The sequence below is a fragment of the Thermobia domestica genome, chromosome 11, assembly GCF_964235325.1.
Source record: "Thermobia domestica chromosome 11, izTheDome1.hap1.1, whole genome shotgun sequence".
Taxonomy (NCBI): domain Eukaryota; kingdom Metazoa; phylum Arthropoda; class Insecta; order Zygentoma; family Lepismatidae; genus Thermobia; species Thermobia domestica.
In genome coordinates, this window is record NC_137464.1 from 115,691,600 (window position 1) to 115,714,468 (window position 22,869).

At 36.4% G+C, this 22,869-nt stretch overlaps 1 protein-coding gene across 4 annotated transcripts in view; it reads left to right on the forward strand.

Annotated features, from left to right (window-relative positions):
* The window catches only part of LOC145664370 (serine/threonine-protein kinase VRK1-like), a 53,166-nt gene extending 41,944 nt beyond the window's left edge, over positions 1-11,222 (forward strand). For all 4 annotated transcript variants that reach the window (XM_081731015.1, XM_081731014.1, XM_081731016.1 and 1 more), the window contains exons 6-8: positions 1,249-1,465; positions 6,085-6,261; positions 10,350-11,222. In XM_081731015.1, coding sequence (XP_081587141.1) covers positions 1,249-1,465; positions 6,085-6,261; positions 10,350-10,822 — 867 coding nt within the window. In that variant the 3' untranslated portion in view covers positions 10,823-11,222. The remainder of the gene's footprint in view (positions 1-1,248; positions 1,466-6,084; positions 6,262-10,349) is intronic.
* The last annotated feature ends 11,647 nt before the right edge of the window (positions 11,223-22,869 follow it).

Consider the following 22,869-nt stretch of genomic DNA (forward strand, 5'->3'; position numbering starts at 1 on the left):
TACATATTTATGACCTATAACACACTTCCTCCTTGTTGGTACAGGGGCACCTACTTGCAAAATAACACTTCGGTTAGCTGGTGCCAATAGGGTCTAAGCATTTTCATTTTACTACCAGTCCAACAATCCTGTTGATTTTCATGCAACTTTTGTAACTTAGAAGTTTTCAGAAAGACGCATAGTAACCGAGATATTTAGCCCTTCCGAAACTTTTCACACTACTCACCCTAATAGTCTTTCCGGCAATGTAGGGCCTGGTACTCACATTCTACAGCTCTGAGCAGTACATATTCTGATTTAGTTCGTTCCGTAGATATCGAATTTGGAATAAAAAATGGGGGCTCTCATTTGAAAAATCACAGATGGGACCCGTGGGGCCCACACAGGGCCGCACACATTTTGAAAGGCAGGGGCTTCCGATAGTTCTATTGATGTTTTGACACTTTTGTATCTTTAAAATTTTCAGAAAAACGCATTCTAACCAAGATATTTAGCCGTTCCGGAACTTTTCACAGTACTCACGCTAATAGTTTTGCCGGCCCTGTAGGGCCTAATATTCACATCCTACAGCTTTGAGCAGCACATTTGCTGATTTAGTTTGTTCCGTAGATACTGACTTTGGAATAAAAATGGGGGCTCTAATTTGAAAAATCACAGGTGGGGCCCAGGCCCACACGCGGCCGCACACATTTTGACGGGCACGAGTTTTTGATAGATCTGTTGATGTCCTGCAACTTTTGTATCTTTCAAATTTTCAGAAAAACGTATTCTAACCAAGATATTTAGCCGTTCGGGAACTTCTGACAAGCACTTATATATTGCAATAGAGAAAATTTAAAATGATGGATAATAATCATTATATTATGAGTTTGTATATATTGTTTCTTCTTAAACTTTTTTTTTTTTTTTTTTTGTAAGCCTATGTATCAATACATGTTGAATACAAATAAAAATAGTGAACTCAAAGAAAGGACGATATTTTTAGACGTGGAGCATTATATAATATCTTGTACTGTCACCTGCAGAATTATGTATACACAACGTATATATCTTTTTTGGAACTTTAGAATAATTGTCTAAATTGGAATATCGTGTTCAGTGCTGGACAGGATTGCATTCTCTGCAACAAACGGAATTGATTAGTTGACTCGTGTGATAATTATTGATTTAAAAAAATGTAAAATGAGAATATCATTTGGGTCAATGACTACAAAATTTGTTTCAAACAAACAATGTTTTCTTTTTCAGGTAGATATATTAGAATACATTCATAGCAGAGGATATGTACATTGTGATATTAAAGGTGCAAATCTGTTACTTGGTTTTAAGAAAGGAACGGAGAACCAGGTTTACCTTGTGGACTTTGGATTAGCAAGTTTGTTTCACACAGGAGAATACAAATATAATCCTAAAAAAGCACACAATGGTACAATTGAGTATACGAGTACTGATGCGCATATGGGTAGTAAGTATTTTTGATTTTTCTGCTATCATTTATAGAAAAAAATATTACCATGTTCATCAGTCTGGTGATGCAACGCTACCACACTTATTTGGAATCCGCAATGTAACGACTGTTAACCAATCTATAATGGCACAAATTAAACGGAAGCATTGTAGATCCAACACAGCGGGCTGCTTCTAAAGGGGTCAAACATACCTAAGGAAACACCAATTATTTTTCTTACCTTTTTTCTTTCACACCGAACGATGACGTTAACAGAACCTCTTTAACTCAAAATTATCAGGTGAAGAAGAAGAACAGAATATATGGTTGAAATTTCAAATACTAAACTCACATAAACAATCCTATAATTTTATTTACAACAAATTTTAAATAGAATTTCAACAATAACAACAATTAAGAATTTCATTAACGAGCAAAATTCTAATTTTATAAGTAACTCGAATTTCCTTTTAACAGAAAAGCTCAACAAGTTAAAATTTTACACTTTCAAAAATTTCGATTATTAATTCTCACCCTATTCGAAATACTATAACCAATTAATATGAAGTTTCTTTTCTCCACAAATTTATTGGGTACTAAAAGCACCCAAAAGTCAGCCTTCAGTGGTTACACAAGTTTACTTATCTTTAGAATAGCGAATCAAGGGTAAATTTCATAATAAATCAAATAGGAATAATCTTTAAATTTAATCGCGTTAAGCAATTAAAACGTCAAAAAAAGGCTTCAAAGTCGTATTCATTCAATTCAATTAATCTGAGTCAAATTCAACTATGTTTTCGTTAATTGTTATCATCTACAAGCCGCATTATCGAAATCTTGCAATTCAACATCAATGCACAAATGAGGGACGTTAAATTTTCCAGAATCCAACCGAAAAGGAAGAAAAGCTGAACAAATCGGCCTTCAATCAACAGCCAAAATTGAGACTTTAATTAGTCGACCACACATACATAAATTAGACCAAGACAAAGGATTTTTCTGCAGGCTTGACTTAATTACACTTACCGTATACTGCTCCCAAAAGTTCCCTTTCTCTGGCTTCAATTATAACACTCAACAAATGGGTACTTCGAATGGACAAACAGCCAAAAACGAAGGCAAACAATACATCCTCAGCAAAGAAAAGCTCTGTCCTTTTAAACCACTCTTATAGATGATAATAATAACTCGAAGATAGCTTTTACTTTCTCTCTCAAAAATTTAGTTACGGAAATCCAAGTCCAACAAGTATTCACGAACCTTAACATTCGAGTTACGGTAACAGGCTCAGTTTGACACCCATACTATCCGCGTTAATTCTGGCTTGCAACTGAAGCTTCACGCAACGACCTTCAGCCACAAGGTAGAAGCGCAAGGATACTCTATTGAGTGCTGACGTAATACCTTCACAGCTGTTCTTTCTTTTCGCTTATCGCTCAGAACAAAATTACAAATTGCATTCAAATCTATTCCTTTTAAATAACCACATATTCATTCTTTTCTTTTTTTAAAAAAGAGAACAAATCACACAATGATTAAAAAAACATTTAAAGATCCATCTCATTAAATAAAGAACTATTTCTTTCTTTTTTTGTTTGTTTTTAAAGTTCACCCCATTCATGGGTGTCGGCAGGATTTCCAAGAATTTTGCGTAAATACAACAATTTCTTCTTTAAACTTCATCCAAAATGATTTCCACCTCCTGTGGCTACCAAGGCACGCCACACTGGGTACATAATAGAAACGTATAAAGAAGTCATAGGGGACACCGTCCGCGTGGTCCCGGGTTCGATTCCCGGCTTCCCCAATTTTCGGCGTCCACCGAGCGTCGTGAGGAAGTCACGTGAATAAAAGACGTGACGGCTACTAGGTCTAGAAAGCTCCCGATACGCTGGTTAGCGATAGGTAGACGCAACGTGTTGACCACGCGTTCGTCGCTAGACTGGACATAGCTCCACTAATCGCTAACAGATGGCGTGGAGCGGCTGAGGCCCACAAATTGGGCCGTTACGCCAAGTAGTTTAGTTTATAAAGAAGTCATATGTCAACGAAGGTTTATCCTTAAGCTAAATTAAATTTTGGTAAACAACAGAAAAACCATGATCGATAAGAATTGTGTTCACCTGTATAATAGTCTCATTTTTGGATTCGATATCGAATTCTATTGATGTCATGTCAGTTTATTTACTTTTAAGTAACACTAAAGAACAAGATTGCTACTTTTTTTTTTAAACAAGAAGTAAGAATACTTGTCATTAGTTTTGAAGTTATAGTGAAATAATTAATAATATCAAGAGTCACGTGGAGTTTATTAACATTTTGTCCACGGCAGCTGAATTCGTATTTTAGTTTAAATCCCAAGTGCTGGACCAATAATCATGTAGAATTTATAGTTCAAATTACTTGAACTTATTCGGGTATAATCATGTACACAGTACGGCATTTTGAAATCAGGATTGATCTGTAAAAACTAAACAACTATTTATACGAAGCTTACATACACTATGTGATCAAAAGTATCTAGACACCTGGCTGAAAGTGACTTACAAATTCGTGGCGCCCTCCATCGGTACTGCTGGAATTCAGTATGGTGTTGGCCCACCCTTAGCCTTGATAACAGCTCCCACTCTCGAAGGCACACTTTCAGTCAGGTGCTGGAAGGTTTCTTGGGGAGTGGCAGCCCATTCTCCACGGAGTGCTGAACTGAGGAGAGGTATCGATGTAGGTCGGTGAGGCCTGGCACGAAGTCGGCGTTCCAAAACATCCCAAAGGTGTTGTATAGGATGCAAGTCAGAACTCTGTGCAGGCCAGTCCATTACAGGGATATTATGGTCGTGTAACCACTCCGCCACAGGCCGTGCAGTATGAACAGCTCTTCGATCGTATTGAAAGATGCAATCGCCATCCCCGAATTGCTCTTCAACAGTGGGAAGCAAGAAGGTGCTTAAAACATCAATGTAGGCCTGCGCTGTAAGAGTGCCACGCAAAACAACAAGGGGTGCAAGCCCCCCTCCAAGAAAAACACGACCACACCATAACACCACCACCTTCGAATTTTACTGTTGGCACTACACACGCTGACAGATGACGTTCACCGGGCATTCGCCACACCCAGCCATCGGATCTCCACATTGTGTACCGTGATTCGTCACTCCACACAACGTTTTCCCACTGTTCAGTCGTCCAATGTTTACGCTCTTTACACCAAGCGAGGCGTCGTTTGGCATTTACCTGCGTGATGTGTGACTTATGAGCAGTCGCTTGACCATGAAATCCAAGTTTTCTCACCTCACGCCTAACTGTCATAGTACTTGGAGTGGATCCTGATGCAGTTTGGAACGATGATGGTCTGGATAGATGTCTGCCTATTACACTTTACGACCCTCTTCAACTGTCGGCGGTGTCTGTCAGTCAACAGACGACGTCGGCCTGTACGCTTTTCTGCTGTACGTGTCCCTTCACGTTTCCACTTCATTATCACATCAGACACAGTGGACCTAGATGTGTTTAAGAGTGTGGAAATCTCGCGTACAGACTTCTGACACAAGTGACACCCAATTACCTGACCACGTTCGAAATCCGTGAGTTCCGCGTTCCGCTCCATTCAGCTTTTTCACGATGTCTAATGGTTACTAAGGTCGCTGATAATGAGTACTTGGCAGTAGGTGGCAGCACAATGCACCTAGTATGAAAAACATATGTTTCTGGGGTGTCCGGATACTTTGGATCACATAGTGTAACTTGGTTATTCAAAATAGAACTCTCTTGCATCCACACATCGTTGTACCCTGTGTACCTGTGCGTGGAAGAATTGCTGGAATTTGGTTTGAGTAATGATACTTAAAATTCTTATCATAATTGTTCGTCCATTATCAAATTACGAACCTATCAGTGCAACTTTCAGTTTAGAAAATAAAAAATAATCTCACGGAGCCAGATCCAGTAAAGGACAAGCGGGCCAGCACACAGATTCCCTTTCAGGCCAAAAAGTACTTCACAATCAAAGCTTTGTAAACTGGAGCATTGCCATGAAGCAGACGCTAGCTCTCATCACTCTGACTTTCGGACCTCACGCAGTGCTGTTAGAGCTTTCACGATTGCTCATATTGAAAGACCCAAAACAAATTCTGTTATGATTTTAAACAGTAAGTTAGGATCCCTTTGGCTATAGAAATCTGCTTACTGTAGTGATCAACTCTGTCCTGTTTCTGCTCATTTGTTAACGAATGAAGCACGAAACGAACACAGATCTTCCTTTTCATTAAATCATGAAACACTATTTGCGTTCACATTTTTCTTTGTGTACTGTTAATTCCTCGGAAAGCATTCAGAGCACAGCATTTCGGTCTTAAGTAATGGTTTCCCTCACTTTATGAACCAATTTTGTGTTCTCACAGTCCTTGCTAACCCGAATGCTCGTCGTCTTTAATTGACTCCCGTCCTTCACTAAAACACCGAGGACCTGAAGTACACGCGTATGGAAAAAAATGTTTCCGTAGCAGTAACAAACAAATAAACAAACAAACAAAAATCCTGATTTTAAATCGTTGTGCTATGTATGTTAATGTAGTATAGTACATTAATATAGTATGTGTAGTAGTAAGTTGTAAATTGTTTTCTTGTGTTCTCTTTTCCAGTGTGTACACGTAAAGGTGATATGGAGATTTTAGGCTATAATCTGTTACATTGGGCTACTTCGGAATTACCTTGGGAAAAGTGCCTCAAGAGTGAAACAAGTGTGCAGAAGGAGAAAGAGGATTTCATGAAAGATGTGTCTGCTTCGTTAAAGAAGCATTATAAGAATGATGTCCCAGGTAAATGTCTTTCATTGTATGATATTGGAGTTGTAATAATATTAAATGTAGCTAATTCATAGATGTGCAACGTTTATTACCCAAGTAAAGTGAAGGTTACTAAAATAAGCATGATTACGTCAGTAGTTTTTCTTTATCATTATGCAATGAAAAATAATTTATTTTGAAACGAGACAGTAGTGCGTAAGTAGTGAATCTTTCATATTTGTACTTTTTTTCCAGCCCGTCATGTTAGTTAATACCCGTTGTTACATATAAGACTTTGCTTCAAGCGTGTGTCATACTTACACATTTCCAAAGAGTGATTCAGTTTCTGTTGTACAGGGTCAGTTTCAGGCAAATGAACTTTGACAATTATCATGTATATCGGTTTTCTTGGGCACTATCCATTACACATTTTAGTTAAAAAAATTTAATTAGTGCTATATCCCGATTTTAATGTTAGGTATACGGTAGCTGTTTCTTCGTTATTAACGAGAACTGTTCAGAATTCAGCCTGCATTGCCTCTGTTCACTGTTCACAGTTGTATTAAGAGCAAGTAAGCTTTCTCCCGACTATACGCTTCAGCTTTCGCTATGTTGTGTACATGTTTACACGCTCTCGTTCAAGATATTTTATTGAGATACTAGCGGCTACGGCAACAAAATATCTTTGCTCTATTCGATGGTCGGACTTTTAGCATTCAGAGAAACTAATATTTTGACACAGCAACATACTGTCTTGACAAATGTTGCACTCAAGTATTTCTACCTTGTTCCGACTTTTGTAGCTTCTTTCTTAAACGTATGTGCTCTCGCTGGCAAGCAGGTCGGAACTAGGCGAACGACAATAAATTATACTGTGTAAAGCCAATGTCGGGCAATTACATACATCGTACTGTGTTGTTAGTAGTCGGAGATAAGATGCTTCTAATGCGCTTCATATTAACAGTCTTATTGCGCAACATTGGCTGTTCATATTGTCAAGAAGGTATCGTCCCATTGTGTAATTGATACAGTCTTGTAGAATATTTTGAATGCTCAGACCGCCAAATAATCTTAGTCATGCCTTGGAGAATGACTTTTTGGCTTGCGTTCAATACTCGGACTTTATTAACATTCTCTGAACACTTTATTTCTTTTGTTGTTTGTTTATGTTTATTAGTACTTACAAGTTTTCTTTTAAATTTATTATTTATTTATTTTTATCTAATGCTTTCTGTTGTTCTATCTGTTGTTATTTTATAATTTTTTTGCTCCTCATATTTTTTTCTTGAGCACGTTCTGCCTTAAGACGTTGCACATTTGCAATCATAATCACAATTCGGAGTCTACTTTAGTTGTGCGCATCAAGGCTTGTTCCATTGTTATCAAATATAGAATTTAGTTTTGTAATGGTTTTACAGATCAATGTTTGATCCAGTGGTGGTTTTTATGTACGATTTTGCACCTCGTTAATATTGTCACTCAAAAAAGCGAGTATAATGCTCAAGTTTTTCAATGTCAGTCGCTGTTTATTTATTTTTTTTAAAAAAAATTGTAATGTGACATCTGTAGTGAGTCACTGCTTCTTAGCACCCTGTGTCAATGCAACCATTGCATATAGGAATGGCGACACTTTTGCATAGTAGTGGATCATACATGCATCAGTCGGTCTGGAAGTGAATTGTATAGACGTTGTATTCGCTTTTATGGTAAAATAGCTGATAACTGTTTAATTGGCGTTCAGTATTCTGAAGATTCGGGACAGCCTTAGCTGATTAAAAACTGGTCGTATTTGCATTGGTTTACGTTGCTTATACAGTGCCAGCTTAAAATTACATAGGTACCTCATGATCATTGTAGCTGTGTAGTCAAATATTTGCCGGTTTTAATTTATTTGTAGGTACCATGTGTCTAACCAGAAAGGTTTATTACTCGGGATAACTGGAGCTCATGAACCTTATTAGTAGTAGGAGCTATTAGGCTTAAACGCAATAGCATTTTGTTTTATCTTTTTATATTAAGCTCAGTGTACCAAGAAACATCGTTACGTCGCAAAAGCGCTTCGTCTTTTTTCTGAGAGCCTGTGAATTTCTGAGAACCCCCTCAGTCATGGTTATATTTCATTATCAGCTTTGAAATATTACATTATTGATTTTTGTCAAAATCTCAGAGAAGGTAGTTTATGGTAGAGATGCCAATTTGGCCTATTTTTGGCTAAATCTAGCATATTTGGAGAGGCACTTAGCCATACACATTCACGAAATGCTTATAGCCTTAAATATAGCTTATTTATGAAACTCTTTTGCCATTTTTGGCCTTTTTATTAGCCATTAATAAATTATCTAAATACTTTTTACTTTGAAAATAAAGTGTACACTTAAGAAATCAATTAATACGAATGCATATAATGACAGATAGATTCATTTTTTTAAGACCGAAGATGTTTTATTATGCAACAAATTCCCTTTTTTAATTCTTCTTTTCTCTCCCCGCTCCACAGACTTACAGCTATTCAACAATACTTGTAAACTTAGAAAGAATTTTACTCTCCCATAACGGCTCCATGTGCTACTTTTTAATTATTGTAATTTTGCATTTCATTACAATAATGAAAATTTTCTAACACAAATGTAATAACTTCGGTTTTTCAAGCCACGTAGATTGTTTTAGTTTATTAAAGGAAACAAATAGGAGATCTAATTATAAATTTTAGTTCATGACCAAGAACTCACACTATCCCACTATGTTGTTTTACCATTTTTAAAGTAAAATTAAATGTGAATTTTGTTTCTTGAGAATTAGTAATGAAATCACATGATTCTTTGTTCTCTGCTTACGGTCAGTGTGTATGTGTACCTATCTTCCAGTTTCTTTCGAGTGAGTTGCAAGTGAGAATATGTTTTTGTGATTTTCTGATTTTACGTAAAAACTTGTGAATCATAAGTAATAATTGTGCGTTATAAACATTTATTTCTAATGTATCTATTGAGAATTTTTTGTGTGTAAATAGAAAAAAATGCCGCCTCAGTATCAACAGAGGTTTCGAAAACAATGGCTCGTGAAAAATAAATTCAAGGAATTGGATCCTGGACATTCCTTCAGATCCAACAAAAGCCCGATGTAGGTTTTGCAAGTGCGACATAAAGGCTGAGAGCAGGGCCGGGTTAAGGGGGGGGGGGGGCTATATCCCCAGGCTTCCACTCTGACTAAAATCTCAACTGGTTATCTAAAAAGAATCATGAAGATACAATCATCATCATACAATAAAATGTGACCAACAATATGAAACATATTCCTTTAACTCTCCTCTCTTACTGTAATTTCACAGAAATGTATTAGGTGAAGTCAGCAGGGGCCACATACGTTTTCTAACCCGTGGCCTTCAGATGGGTTAATCCAGCCCTGCCTAAGAGATACTATCTATCCCTCTAGCTGCGACGAAATCGATGACGACTTATTTCGATTGATAATTATGGCTGTTGACTTTCACAAATCAGATAAATTGTTGATTAATTTTATTGTAAGGTTACTTGTAAGTCTTCAGTAAATATAATTCAGCATTTCAATTTTACTATAATTCACTTAGAGGCCTAAACACACAAAGGAGGGGGGAGGGATTGAAATCTTCAATCTGGGTTATAGGTTAGCAGTCCAAAATCTAGCTATTTTTTGCACAAGAATGCTTATTTCTGAAGGCCATCTAGCCTTTTTTTCTTGAGAGGTTGTTGGCAACACTGTTTACTGGTGTGTGTGTTTTGCTTGTGAGTATCTCGAGAATGGCTCTAATAATTTTCTTGACATTTTGTAAATAAATATTTAATTATTAACTCTAGAGTATGGTATAATCCACTTTGGTATGAAAAACCAAGAAAAGGTGTTTTACTGATAGGATGAACTTCTTCGGACGAAATTTTCCGGAAATGTCTATTATATAATTTTGTTCATATTTCATAAGCAAATATTTCAGGAAAAAGAGCAGCACATGATTTTAGAAATGGGAAAGATAAGGCTTAGTGTTGTAGACATATTTATTTATTTATTTTAAACTTCAATGATAGGGCTTCAATTTTGAAGTTTTCTAAAAATATTTCTGCTAACATTGTGAAATAATTTATTTTTCACAGCTGCCTTGGAGAAGTACTTGAAATACGTAGCAGGTTTGAAATACGATCAAACTCCCAATTACGATCAGTGCCGTCAGATGTTGAAGGAAGGACTGAAAGCTTGTGGAGGGTCTCATGAGGGGAAATTAATATTCAGTACATCGTTAGCAGCTCCCAGCGCTGCACCGCGAAAGGCCGGAAGACCTAGGAAGCAAAAGTCACCTGTACGGAAAGTTGGCGACTCAGACGAAGAGATTGAAAATACTCAAGTATCAAAAGGAAGGAAGAAAATAGCAGCGGCTGATCGCCGAGTGTCTCCGATGAGAAAAGCTAAGGAGAAGTCATCTGAATCATCGTGGAAAAATTGTGATACAGTCATTGCAAGTAATGTTGTGCGTCCAGGAGAGTACAAGGGAAAAACTGGAGGTAGTCCAGGAACCAAAAGGTTGAAGGATGCAAGTAACAACGTACAAAAACGATCTAAAAAGACTTAGTATTACATATGATGTATCTGCACTGTTTTGTGTGTGTCTATGTGCACAAATGATGTAAGATATTTACATGCATTTAAAATTCTCATGATCAGCTGTTAATTTTTGTTGTATATTACACTTTTTTTAATAATTTTGCTGAGCATACAATTTTCATGACTTTCTTTTAATTGTGATACCTAATTTTTAATAATCGTGTCCCCCAAGTAGTTTAATGCATGTAATACATGTTAACTATCACACAATCAATTGAGTAGTTCATCTAACCTGGTAACGGGTTAATTTTATATATAAACAAAATCAATTGAGTGTGTGTGTGTGTGTGTATCGAGTACTTTTTGTTTGTACTATTTATTAATCTTATATACCAAGAATGTAATACATTGCATTAATTAAAGTTGAATCGGTATATTTTGTTACCATCTACCCTGGAGACCATCAACCTTTAATGACCATTACATACTACAGAGTGTGATGGTCATTAATTCGCTCGTCCTGTTTTGCAAAAGGTAATAATAATGTATCTAGAGATAGTATGACGCAGAGTAACCTTTAATCTACAATTTACATCTTTATCAATATTCTGTTCTATTACCGATGTAAGGAAATAAAACGGGAACGAATTCATCACCACCGACATTGCCAAAATTTTTAAATCAGCCCTTAGACAAGGACTTCGTTAAAAGCTGCAGTGGTTCGTTTTGATCTGTGTTTGTTGGTCCCCCCCCCCCCCGCCCTTCTTTGAAAATGTTCATTGACACAACATTAAATATCAATAATATTAACAGAATACTGAAAATAAGCAAAAGTGGAAATTGTTTTGGTATGTGGCCTATTTATTTTGAAGTAGAAATATTAAGAAGTCTTCAGTAAAAGAGCGGTCTTTGGTTCAGTTCTCAGTGGGGACACTCGGTCGGAAAAGTGTAAAAGTCTTTTCAGGCCAGCCATCCTCAGTGAGCTTTTCCGTTATTTCCTGATTCATACCAGAGAAATGCCGAGATGGTACCTAGAGGAACATAAAAGTCCAAGGCCGCTTCTTTCGTTCCCTGGGTAATGTGATGGTCGAAGGAAGTCATGCTTGATATGTTATGAAAGTTATTTCCGTGTAACGTGAGTCCTTGTCAACACGGCATGGCGGGTCCTCAGGTTGCGGATCGTGGAGAAGACTTCTAGATACAGAGGTTACCTGCGAATATATTGAATAAGCAGTCACGGCCAGACGACAAAGGGTAGTCCTCTAGCCTGGGAGTTTGGCGTGAGGCTTACAACCTCATCTTGTAAGAAAACAGTACTTCAGGAACATTCATAGAAGACCCGAACCAGAACTGATAACTTCGTACAACCTCAGCAAAGTAAAATGGACATGAGACTTTCTTTAAACGTCAGGCGCGTTAAGATCCGTAACGAGCGAGTTAGAGAATATAGGATGGACCTAGTAGAAGTTACAGAGAAGCTAGATGAGAAGAAAAGGGAACAGTGAAGTCCAGAAAATTTCACGTTCTTTTACGGGGAAGGAAATAAAAGTCACCAATTAGGAACAAGGTTTTTCGTTCACAAATGAATAATATCAGCAATTAAACCAATTGAGTTTGTTAATGATAAGCTTTCTTTTATTACTCTTATGGGTTGGTAGTGGGAATATACAGAAAATAAGGATGACGATATAAGACATGTACATGTACATCCATATGAAAATTCTATTAGGGGATTTCAATGCGAAGGTAGAACGAGAGTATATTTTTAAACCGATTATAGGAAATGAAAATCTGCATAAGAAAAGTAATGACAGCGGCGTTCGAATCCTGAACTCTATTGCATTGCTGTGATGATGTGAGATCCAGAAACATTCTCTGTTTGTTTTTTGTCTGAAAGTGAGGAAGTGCCTTTGATTGACGTTTTTGAGTTGTATGTGAATGTACATGATGTCTCCCAGATGAAAGTAGTGAAATCCGTTTCAAAATTGTTTTTGTGGTTATCCTATTATAAAGAAATGAAAGAAATAAGCCTATTGAATATTACAACTCCGAAATCTTCTAACGATGAAATCTAGTGCAATGGAAATATTTCAAAAATTCTTATAAGTGGAATACAATATTGGTCAATTAAATTCATTAACAGATATCTCCATCTCAATTGATAATGATGAAATTTCTTGCCCTCAGTGTCTAAAAGTTTCCAACCAGGAAGGGTTTGAATATAAACAAGGCGAGCAAACATGTGATTTCAGAATCTCAAGTTACTACGCAAGATTTTGCTAAAGAACTTAAAGTCAATCATATGGCTAATGAAGAGAATTTCAAGAGGCTCGAAATGCAGTCGCAAAGAAATTAGCATTTGTAATAGAAGCATGTGTAAATAAAAATGATTTCCTCTCGTGGAAAAATTTGTCTAAAAATCCCTATGGAACGCAGCACGAAATCCATTACATAGATTATTAAACACAATTTAAACGAAACTGTGTCAACAGAATGTTCATCTCGTCTACGGAAAAAAAGAAAAACTAAATTTAGCGAAAAGAATAGAAGCAAAATTGCAGACTGATACCAGAGGGGTCCGAAGGTGGTTAAACCCTGATGATATTTTGGCTCCAATAAACAAGGAAACATTACTTGATCTTAGAAGAAAAAAAAGAAAGAAAAAAAAAAGGATTTTAATTTACCCGATCCTCCAAACGACCCTTGACCCTAAAATCATAGTGGATCATGGAATAGTGTCAAAAGCTATTTGTAGTTTCCCTAGTGGTCCTGCATCAGGGATTGACGGTTTGTCACCTCAACATTTAAAAGATCTTATTTCTAAATTGGCAGGTGATACGACATCATATCTGCTGGAACAAATCACAAACTTAATAAATTTCATACTGAGTAGAAATATCAATCTTGAATTTTTTTATTTTATTTTATTTATTTATTTATTTATATATATATATATATATATATATATATATATATATATTTTTGTGTGTGTGTGCAAATTTATATGCACTTCGAAAGAAGGATGGAAGACTTAGACCCATAGCTGGTGGGTGTACATTTAGACGTTTAACATCTAAGTTACCAGTTTCCTTTGTGTATGCCAAATGCGCCTCTTATTTGCAACCTCACCAACTCTGCTTTGCGACGAAAAAAGGGAACGAAGCTACCGATAGTCACATACAAGCACATAAGAATTCTAATAACGTAATTCTCAAGATCGATTTCAAAAATGCTTTCAATTCTGTGGATGTTATGCTACAGTAAGTGAAACAAATACTGCCTCAATTATATTCGTTCTTTTGACAAAGATATGCTCAACCGTCAATCTTATTTTTTGGTGAACGAACGATTCCATCACAAGTTGGCTGTCAACAAGGTGATCCGGCTGGTCCAATGCTTTTTAGTTTGGCCATCCATCCAGTAGTTCGCACTTTATCGTCTGAACTAAATATCTTCTACTTAGATGACGGTAGCTTAGGTGGTTTTCCAGAGTCAGTTTACGAAGACATGAAGACTAATAGAAAAAATAATAATAATAAAAAAAAACTTGGTCTTGAAGTTAACCCGTTTAAATGCGCTTTTTTTTTTCATGTCGGGGAACCCAAGCAAAGAAGTTGAATCTCAGTTTCAAGAATTGCTACCTGGGATACGGACGGTACTTAAAAATGAATTATCTCACTTGGGATCACCCTCCCTTGGGGATGGGAATGAGGAAACTTTTAATGAGCATTTAAATATTTATTAAAAATAGTAACTCAGCGTGTGAAGACTACCAGCGCATATTACCTTCTTCCTACTTAAGAATTTCCTGAGAATACCGAAAATGATCTACTTTTTACGCACCATTCCCACATGGTCCATGCCTTCCAAGGTACTTCAGCTTGATAATTGTTTGAAATATGCACTACAATCAATCATCAATTATTCTTTGAATGAAAATTAATGGACTCAAGCAAGCTTACCAATTCCAGGGCTCATAGCGAGTCACTTTTTTGACTAAAAGTTACTTTTTTCAAGTTGGTCACTTAAAGTTACTTTCTTTTTCTTTTAAATTTGTCACTAAAAGTGACTTTTTTGTGTGATTTATGTTTTGCATTGGCAGTTTTCTACGAAAATATAAAAATAAATGGAAAAAGGCAGAAACCTGTTACTCATTACTCTTCTGAAAGTTTGAGTACTTGCTGCCACGTGTGAAACAGTCAGCTTTATTCTCACTTCAGCCGTTATTCTTTCTAAAGCACAGTGGATGGTTGGTGGGTGCTTAAGCTCTCAAGGTGGGGTTGAGAACCCTTCTGTGTCTATTCTTTCTTCTATAATAGTCTTTTAGTTTTCTCTCGAAATAGTTAACGCTCCGCTCAACGTTGTGTTTGTGTGGTTCATCATGTTCGTCTTGTGTTACGCTTTTTGTATGTTTTTCTTAAAAGCAGGTGATGAATTTAATATTTCGTTGCTTTGAGAACTCTCAATGCTAAGTTAAATATAATGTCTGGGATGAAGAAATTCGGAAATAGGCCAGAACTGGTTCCACTTACTCAGAAGCTTCCTACATATGCTAAGAGTCTGCTTACCGAGAATTTTAAGCTCACGGAATATTCTTTTGCGCGATACTCTTGATTTTGTACCTTTCATTGTTCTCAGTACCCTTTTCTGAATCTTAAAAATTGTCTTACTTTCTGCTGCGTTTCCCCAGTGTACTCTTCCATACGTAAGTAGATTCTCAAACTGACTATGATAAATTACTTTTAATGCTGATAGGTTGAATGATGTTTTCACACTTTTTAAGACATAGTGCACTTTACAAAGTTTCCTTTGGAGTTCAGATACGTGCCTATCCCACGTTAGTGTATCACTTACCCAGAGTCCTAGAAATATCTTTGATTTAACGTTATCTATAAATTTATTTTTAATAGATATGATTGGATTATTTACATTTGTATTTCGAGAGTGATGAAAGTTTATTACTGTAGTTTTATCAGTATTTAATTTTAATTTATTATTTTCAAGCCATGAGTTTAATTCTTCTATTGTTTGTTCGATACTAACTTTCATTTTACTGTCAGTGTATTCAGTAATGGCTAGACTTGTATCGTCAGCAAACATGGTTGGTTTGGCTGTTTTTATGTAAGCTAGAAGATCATTGATGAAAATTACAAAGAGAGTAGGGCCTAAAATCGAGCCTTGTGGCACCCCGCATTTTATTGGTTTGATGTCAGAGATATATTTGGAACTTGTACCCCGCTGATCCGTGTAATGAATTTCTACGGCTTGATTTCTGTCTTCTAAATAGCTTTGGAACAATTTATTTACAACTCCGCTTACACCAATATTGTTTAGTTTTCCGAGGAGTATTTGATGCGAAACAAGGTCGAATGCCTTAGTTACGTCTAGAAAAATGTCAGTACATTTTTTGTCTGTCGTCTAATGCACCCCAAATATAATCGAGATAATTAAATATTGCCGTCTCAGTTATTCATTCTATTCACAATTTACAACGAGAGACTATGTATAGTGCAATATTTTGTGTTAAGATTTATGGATGGTGCTTTTGCAATGAAAAATAAATCAATGCCAAAAACAGTTTGAAACAATGTGGCACCACCATAATCGATTTTGTGCGCTTACATTCAAAATAAGAGGAAAATGGTGGCATTTATTTGGATATGTATTTTTTAAATGAAGGAAAGAATAAAAGCAATATACAAAGACAAAAACTATTACGGGTACTAAGCATATTAATAATCACTGATACGAAACACAGAAAACATACAGCTGAGTTCCTAACGACGGGACCTACAATTTTGACTAAAATATGTTAAGAACCACAGTGTTCAATAATCCCCAACGAACTCGAATCCATGTCCACGCGCACCAAGACGTAAGTAAATATTGTGTGACGCTGTACACAAGCTTATTGGACTAACAAGTAGTACTGCTGCTGACATTTATGTATATGTAAGATCAATCTTTCCTCATGCCATATGGACTTTATGCTGGATAAACACCATGTGCATGGCTTTTCTGGAAATGGAAGAGAAAACGAGTCAAGAACTTAATTCCGAAAGAATCATTCGCGAAACTGACGCCGCGTAAAGTATCTGTGCGTGACGTCGCAAGTATAGGAGCATATTAATATTGTTTTTCGTTGAAGTGACAACTATACAGTGAAAGTGATTTATTACTATTATTATTATTATTATTATTATTATTATTATAGGCGTACTTTTGAACTTGTACGACGACATTACCGCATAATATGTTATTTCTGTAATTTTCCTGGATTGTATGTTATTTCACTTATTAGTGGGCACTAATTTGTCTTCAGGTCGTCGAATAAATTAATTTCGGTGTGCACTTTGGTGTAAAAATCCTTACAGGAAGAAACCGGTTCGTTCCAAAGATCAAGGCTGAACTTAGTAATATTTGGCTTATGGTTTTAGGTGGCAAGATAGTGTAGGTATAATGTGATGGACTTATGATTAGTATACGAGTCAACATATGTTCAAATACTGTTCGCACCAAATATTTTGCGTGAATCACCATGAACCATCTCTCCACCCCCCTTGGTAAAATCTATAATGACGTTACTGGTTTTAGCTACCTATATTAGTTTTCTTTTATCATGAGGGCTGATTTTTGGTTTAGACCACATTTACCTGAGTGGTTTTGCATATATGAACTGTAGTTTCAAGTGCGACTTATTAGACTGACTGCTTTTTGAGAGATAGATAGTTTTCTACTTGTTTCTTTCTGTGTGTAACAATTTTCTGTCACAAGAAAGTTAAAGCAATTTGATATGGTGATAAGTCTTTGGTTTTGTCCATAATTATCACTTACATAAAACTATGAGTAAAACGAACGCAACTTTAATACTTCTGCACAAATTTTAAGGTAAAAACAACGCTTAAAACGGCAAAATCTATGTATTGTGCTCTTACAAAATGAAAATGTTATTCGCAACACCAAACTACACAGTAACCGGCAAAAGAGATTAAGGACGATGCATGTACAGAGAAGTAATTAATAAGCAACGATGCCAAAATAAAGTAGTTCCTTACCACTGTTGACAGCAGAATAATAAAATTCAGTACTTTTTTACTGTCGAAGTACAAAAAAGGAAAGAAAAAGTTTGAAGAAGATCAATTGTAAACTATACAAATACGCAAAACAAAAGAAATCCATCAAAAATGCTACGAAAACGACGCTTAGTCTAATTATTTGCACACTGTAAATAAACTATTTGCTTGATGCTTCACACAGGATGGTAGGAGACTAACCACTAATAATGGGTGTGTGAGAAAGTCCTGAAGCGTTCATATCTGGTGCATGGAGTCCCTGGGTCGATCCCAGTTCCCGCTAAGTGAGCATTAAGAACGAAACACCACTGTTGATAGAAGAATAACGCCTAACGGTGGTGGTGGACAAACACCGTATGCGTGGATTTTCTCGAGGTTCTTCCGCTTTCTCCCACTTTCTTCATTCCGCTTTTTCGTTCATTCCCACTTGGCCCACTGATCTAATTACCAAGTTATCTCATTATCTTCATCCTATCTGTAGACGGAACGATTCGCCTACGCTCAATCGACGAGGGATGTATCAAACACGTCTAACCCAAACAGTAACGAAATAGCAGGACTGAGATCAGTCGAGTATTCAGGGTTCATGGACTACCTGGAAAACCTGCAGATCTCAGGGAAATTGATTTTGGAAGAAAAATTCCTGGATAATTCAGGGAAATCGATCATATCTAGTAAAAAACCTGAAAATATCAGGAAAATTGAGTTCAATATTATTTTGTATATTTTGAATGTATTCAAGTATGGAACTATAGTATATACTGAAAGCGATACTGAACTATAGAAGCAGTTCTTTAGAATTTCATCCTTGCAACCTCGAACTGATTTCTACTCTTTTCTAAGACAATAAAGTATTTCGTAGATGTTGCCAAATTCTTGCTACTACCTTTTTTTCAAAAACTTCCTTTTTTACTTTTGTGGTACATTCGACGTATTAGCATTTTGTGTAGGTTCATAAAATCTTATTATTATTCCTATATTGAGAAATGATTCGTGAAAATTAAGCAGCGAACTTAAAACATCTAGACAATTCTGTCCTCCTCCAAAGACAAAAAAAAAAAAAAAAAAAATCTACAGTATCCAGGCATTTTGCTTGGATACTTTACACACTGGTTTAAAAAAATCACTTATGTTTCTATTTCTTTCCATCTTGCTGAACGCTATAAATATCGTGAAAAGAAATAGTTGTACACTGCACTAAAAAACTGTGCTAAAACTCATATCACAAAACACAACCACTAAAAATTACCGCACTGACACTTCTCTTGAAACACCCTATAAGATACGTGACCGCGAGCGCGAGGACACGAAATTTTCTCAATACTGAAAGAGAATAAACAGGTGCGAAACAGAAGTAGCCAGGTTTTCTGGAAAAGCAGTTCAAAAATAGCTGACCCTATGTCACACGGTTCTAGAAAGGTGGTTGTATGTCCGTGAGTAGAGGTCAATCAACCAAAACAGCAAGCGTTTCACTCTCCCGCTGAGATGTAGATGAAAAGCTTCCGGTGCATTACTAGAGCCGCAACAATCGGCGATGCAAGAACTGCAACGCACTGGAACTCCCCGGTGGAAAGGGAAAAGCAACCACTGCTTAAAATGTATATTACTTATTAGTGAAGATTTAAACTATCTTGTTATTCATTTTGTGTATTTGAGATAACAATTTTCTGACTAGTAGGGCAAACTTGTTTCGTCCCACTTCCCCTATTGTTTAAATGCAAGTAATGTTAAGAAAATAAAAGTCATTTAAATATTAAAACAACTAAAACAGATCGCATTCTACAGTACACAATATTTTGCAGATAGCCAGCTTAGCTTGAACCCTTGAATACTGGATAGCAAAAGAGTCCCTAAAATGACAGCAAAACCAACCATTAACATATCAATACAATAACTAAAGCTTTATGTGTAACTACCTGAAATGACCGGTGTTGCACGGAAAAAATAGGAATATGGGAAAATCTTGGAAAGCATCATGGTCTGTGTCATTTTAATGAAATTTCAAAATATTTTGCGACGCTTCTGTATGCCAACCAGGATGCACTAGCGTACCTTGGCCCACTGTTTCGGAAAGCCTGAAAAGAAAAGAGAAAGAGAGAGAGAGAGAGAAAAAAAAATGAATGTTTACTTGTGAGTGGAAGTGTGAAGGGATAAATGTTTAAGTATAAAAAAATATCTGAGTAAGATTTCAAGTCGGGGGGCGGAACACCAGAATTCCCTTTGGTACCTTATTGTTTTACATTTCTGACATTGGTGTATATTCTCTCTCTCTCTCTCTCTCTCTCTCTATACACACACACACACACACACACACACATATATATATATATATATATATATATATATATATATATATATATATATATATATATATATATATATACACTACCGGCCAAAAGTATTGCATCACCCATGGAAATGCTGTAAATACGTACAAGGTGTACCGATTTTCATGAAAATATGTTGGAATGTTATACATATTTTATCGTTAAGTCATTCTGAAACGTTTCTAAATTTTTCACCAGTAAAATAACTTCTCGCAATCAAAAATTAGTTCAAAATGTGACGAGACCTCACCCTCACAGCAAAAAGAAAAGTTCTTGACAAGTAGCAAGATAATATGCTTTTAGCTGGTATAATTATTAACATGAATATTTGTTTACATACAACATAAAATGTCATTGTAAGTACGAAACCAGCTGCAATTGTGCCTAGTTTTCTTTTCTGTTCACCTTTCAGGGACCAGTGGTCATCAAGAGTTGTCAGCTAAAATATACTAAATAAGTGATTGTTTGTTCGACACATATGAACAGTATGGCTCAAGTTCGTGAACTTAGTAAAGAACAAGGTGCTGTTATTGTGGAATTGTACACGTTAAAGTTTTCTACGTGACAGATCGCTAGAAAAGTGAACATACATCAATCTACAGTTGTTCGCACTATTCAACGTTTCAACGAAACTCTGTCAAATGTTAATCGTCGATGACCTGAAAGACCGCGAATAACGTCAAAGAATGAAGATCAGTTTATTGTGGTCACAAGCAAACGTCAACGAACACTAACTGCCCCAGAAATTCGAGAAAAACTTAATGCTACCCGAGAAACAGTCGTATCTGTTAAAACACTGAAACGCCGACTTTATCTGTATCTGTTAAAACATGGTTCATCAAGGATATGCATTGCACCAACAATAACAAAAAACTTTTGAGTAAACAAAACAAACGTAAACGATTGCAATGGGCTCAAGAACATAAGAATTGGTCAGTACACCAGTGGTATAAAGTGCTCTTTAGTGACGAAAGTAATTCGAAATTTTTGGAACTAAACGCAGAAAGTTTGTTCGTCGACTTCCTGGAGAACGCATGCTCGAACAATGCATTAATCCAAGTGTCAAGCATGGTGGTGGGTCTGTTATAGTATGGGTTGTATCGCGGGTGAAAATGTTAGTGATTTAGTGAAAATTAAGAGAACAATGAAAAAAGATTATCATCGCATCATGGAAAGACATGCTCTACCCAGTGGCAAAAGTCTTGTCGGTCAGGGATTAATTTTTCAACAAAACAATGATCCCAAACACACATTTCATTTGTGTAAGTAGTACTTAGGAAAGAAAGAAAGACAGACGAAAAGAATTGATAAACATGCGATGGCCACCGGAAAGCCCAGACTTAAATCTGATAGAGTTATTGTGGGATGAGTTAGACAGAAACGTTCGAAAACGTCGACCAGTTAATAAAACACAGTTGTGGGTACATTTACAAACGTGTTGGAATGGACTTAAAGCCCAAACATTACGGAAATTACTCGCGAGGATGCCTAGGTTGTGTGCTGCTGTATTGAGAGCTATTGGTGGATATTTTGATAAATCCCAAATTTGAATGATTTCGTTTCACATTCTGACTCTTCTGTTTTGGTTTTGTGTTACCCTTTGTTGTTTTGTTTCGCAAATATAAAATTGTTCTATTTGTGTTCATAATTATGTGCATTCATTTCGTTTTCTACTGATATCGGTGGTGATGCAATACTTTTGGCCGGTAGTGTATATATATATGGAGGGAGGGAGACGTATATGAACTTTGCACTAATCTTACAAGGAACCCTAGGTATCTATCAGAGCCCGATTTTTAAGAAACTTTGTATATAAATAGAGTACTCGGGAAACACACAGCCAAAATTGTAGCTGCAGAGTCCAAGACGTTGGAACACTAGGGCTCGAGAAAGATCAAATGTGGAACGTCAGTACATTAAGGACATGGTGGGAAAATGCAAGTTTTTCTTTAAAACTCGTCATTGTAACCACACGAAATGAGCATACATGAATACGAGATGGTAGATATGATCTGTTAAAAGTGATGGAAAGAATATCCGCCATCTTGAAAGAGGCTATTTTGAAACTGGTGCGATTGGTATAAATGAGAATAGGGTCATGCGATGCATCAATTTGAACATAAATATACACAAAAAAACAGTTGGTGAAGTTTGTTGTGGGATTACATTATTTCTGTGCTTCTGGCAGAGTGGTTTAGGTACAAGATGAGCAAATTGTATCTCATGACACTCGAGCAGATGCAGGTTATGGTGCGCTATGAGTGGGATCAGTGCAACTAGAAAAACAGAGCGAAATATAATTTTAGCACTACATGATTTGTGTCAGAGTCAACATATAATTGGTGTAGATTTGCTGATACAACGGGTTCTTCATAATAATGCCATGGTTAGCATTAATTATTAACTGTTTACTATACTTCCATTAATTCGAACAGAAATCAGAACGCCTATCAGTTCACTCATAGCGCTCCATAACCTCCATCTGTTCGAGTGTCATGAGATACCTTTACTCATTTTGTACATAAACCACTCTACCAGAAGCACAGAAATAATGTAATCCCAGAACAGACTTCACCAACGGGTTTTTGCGTCTATTTACGTTCAAATTGATGCATCGCATGACCCTCTTCTCATTTACAGCAATCGCGCCAGTTTCAACATAGCCTCTTTCAAGA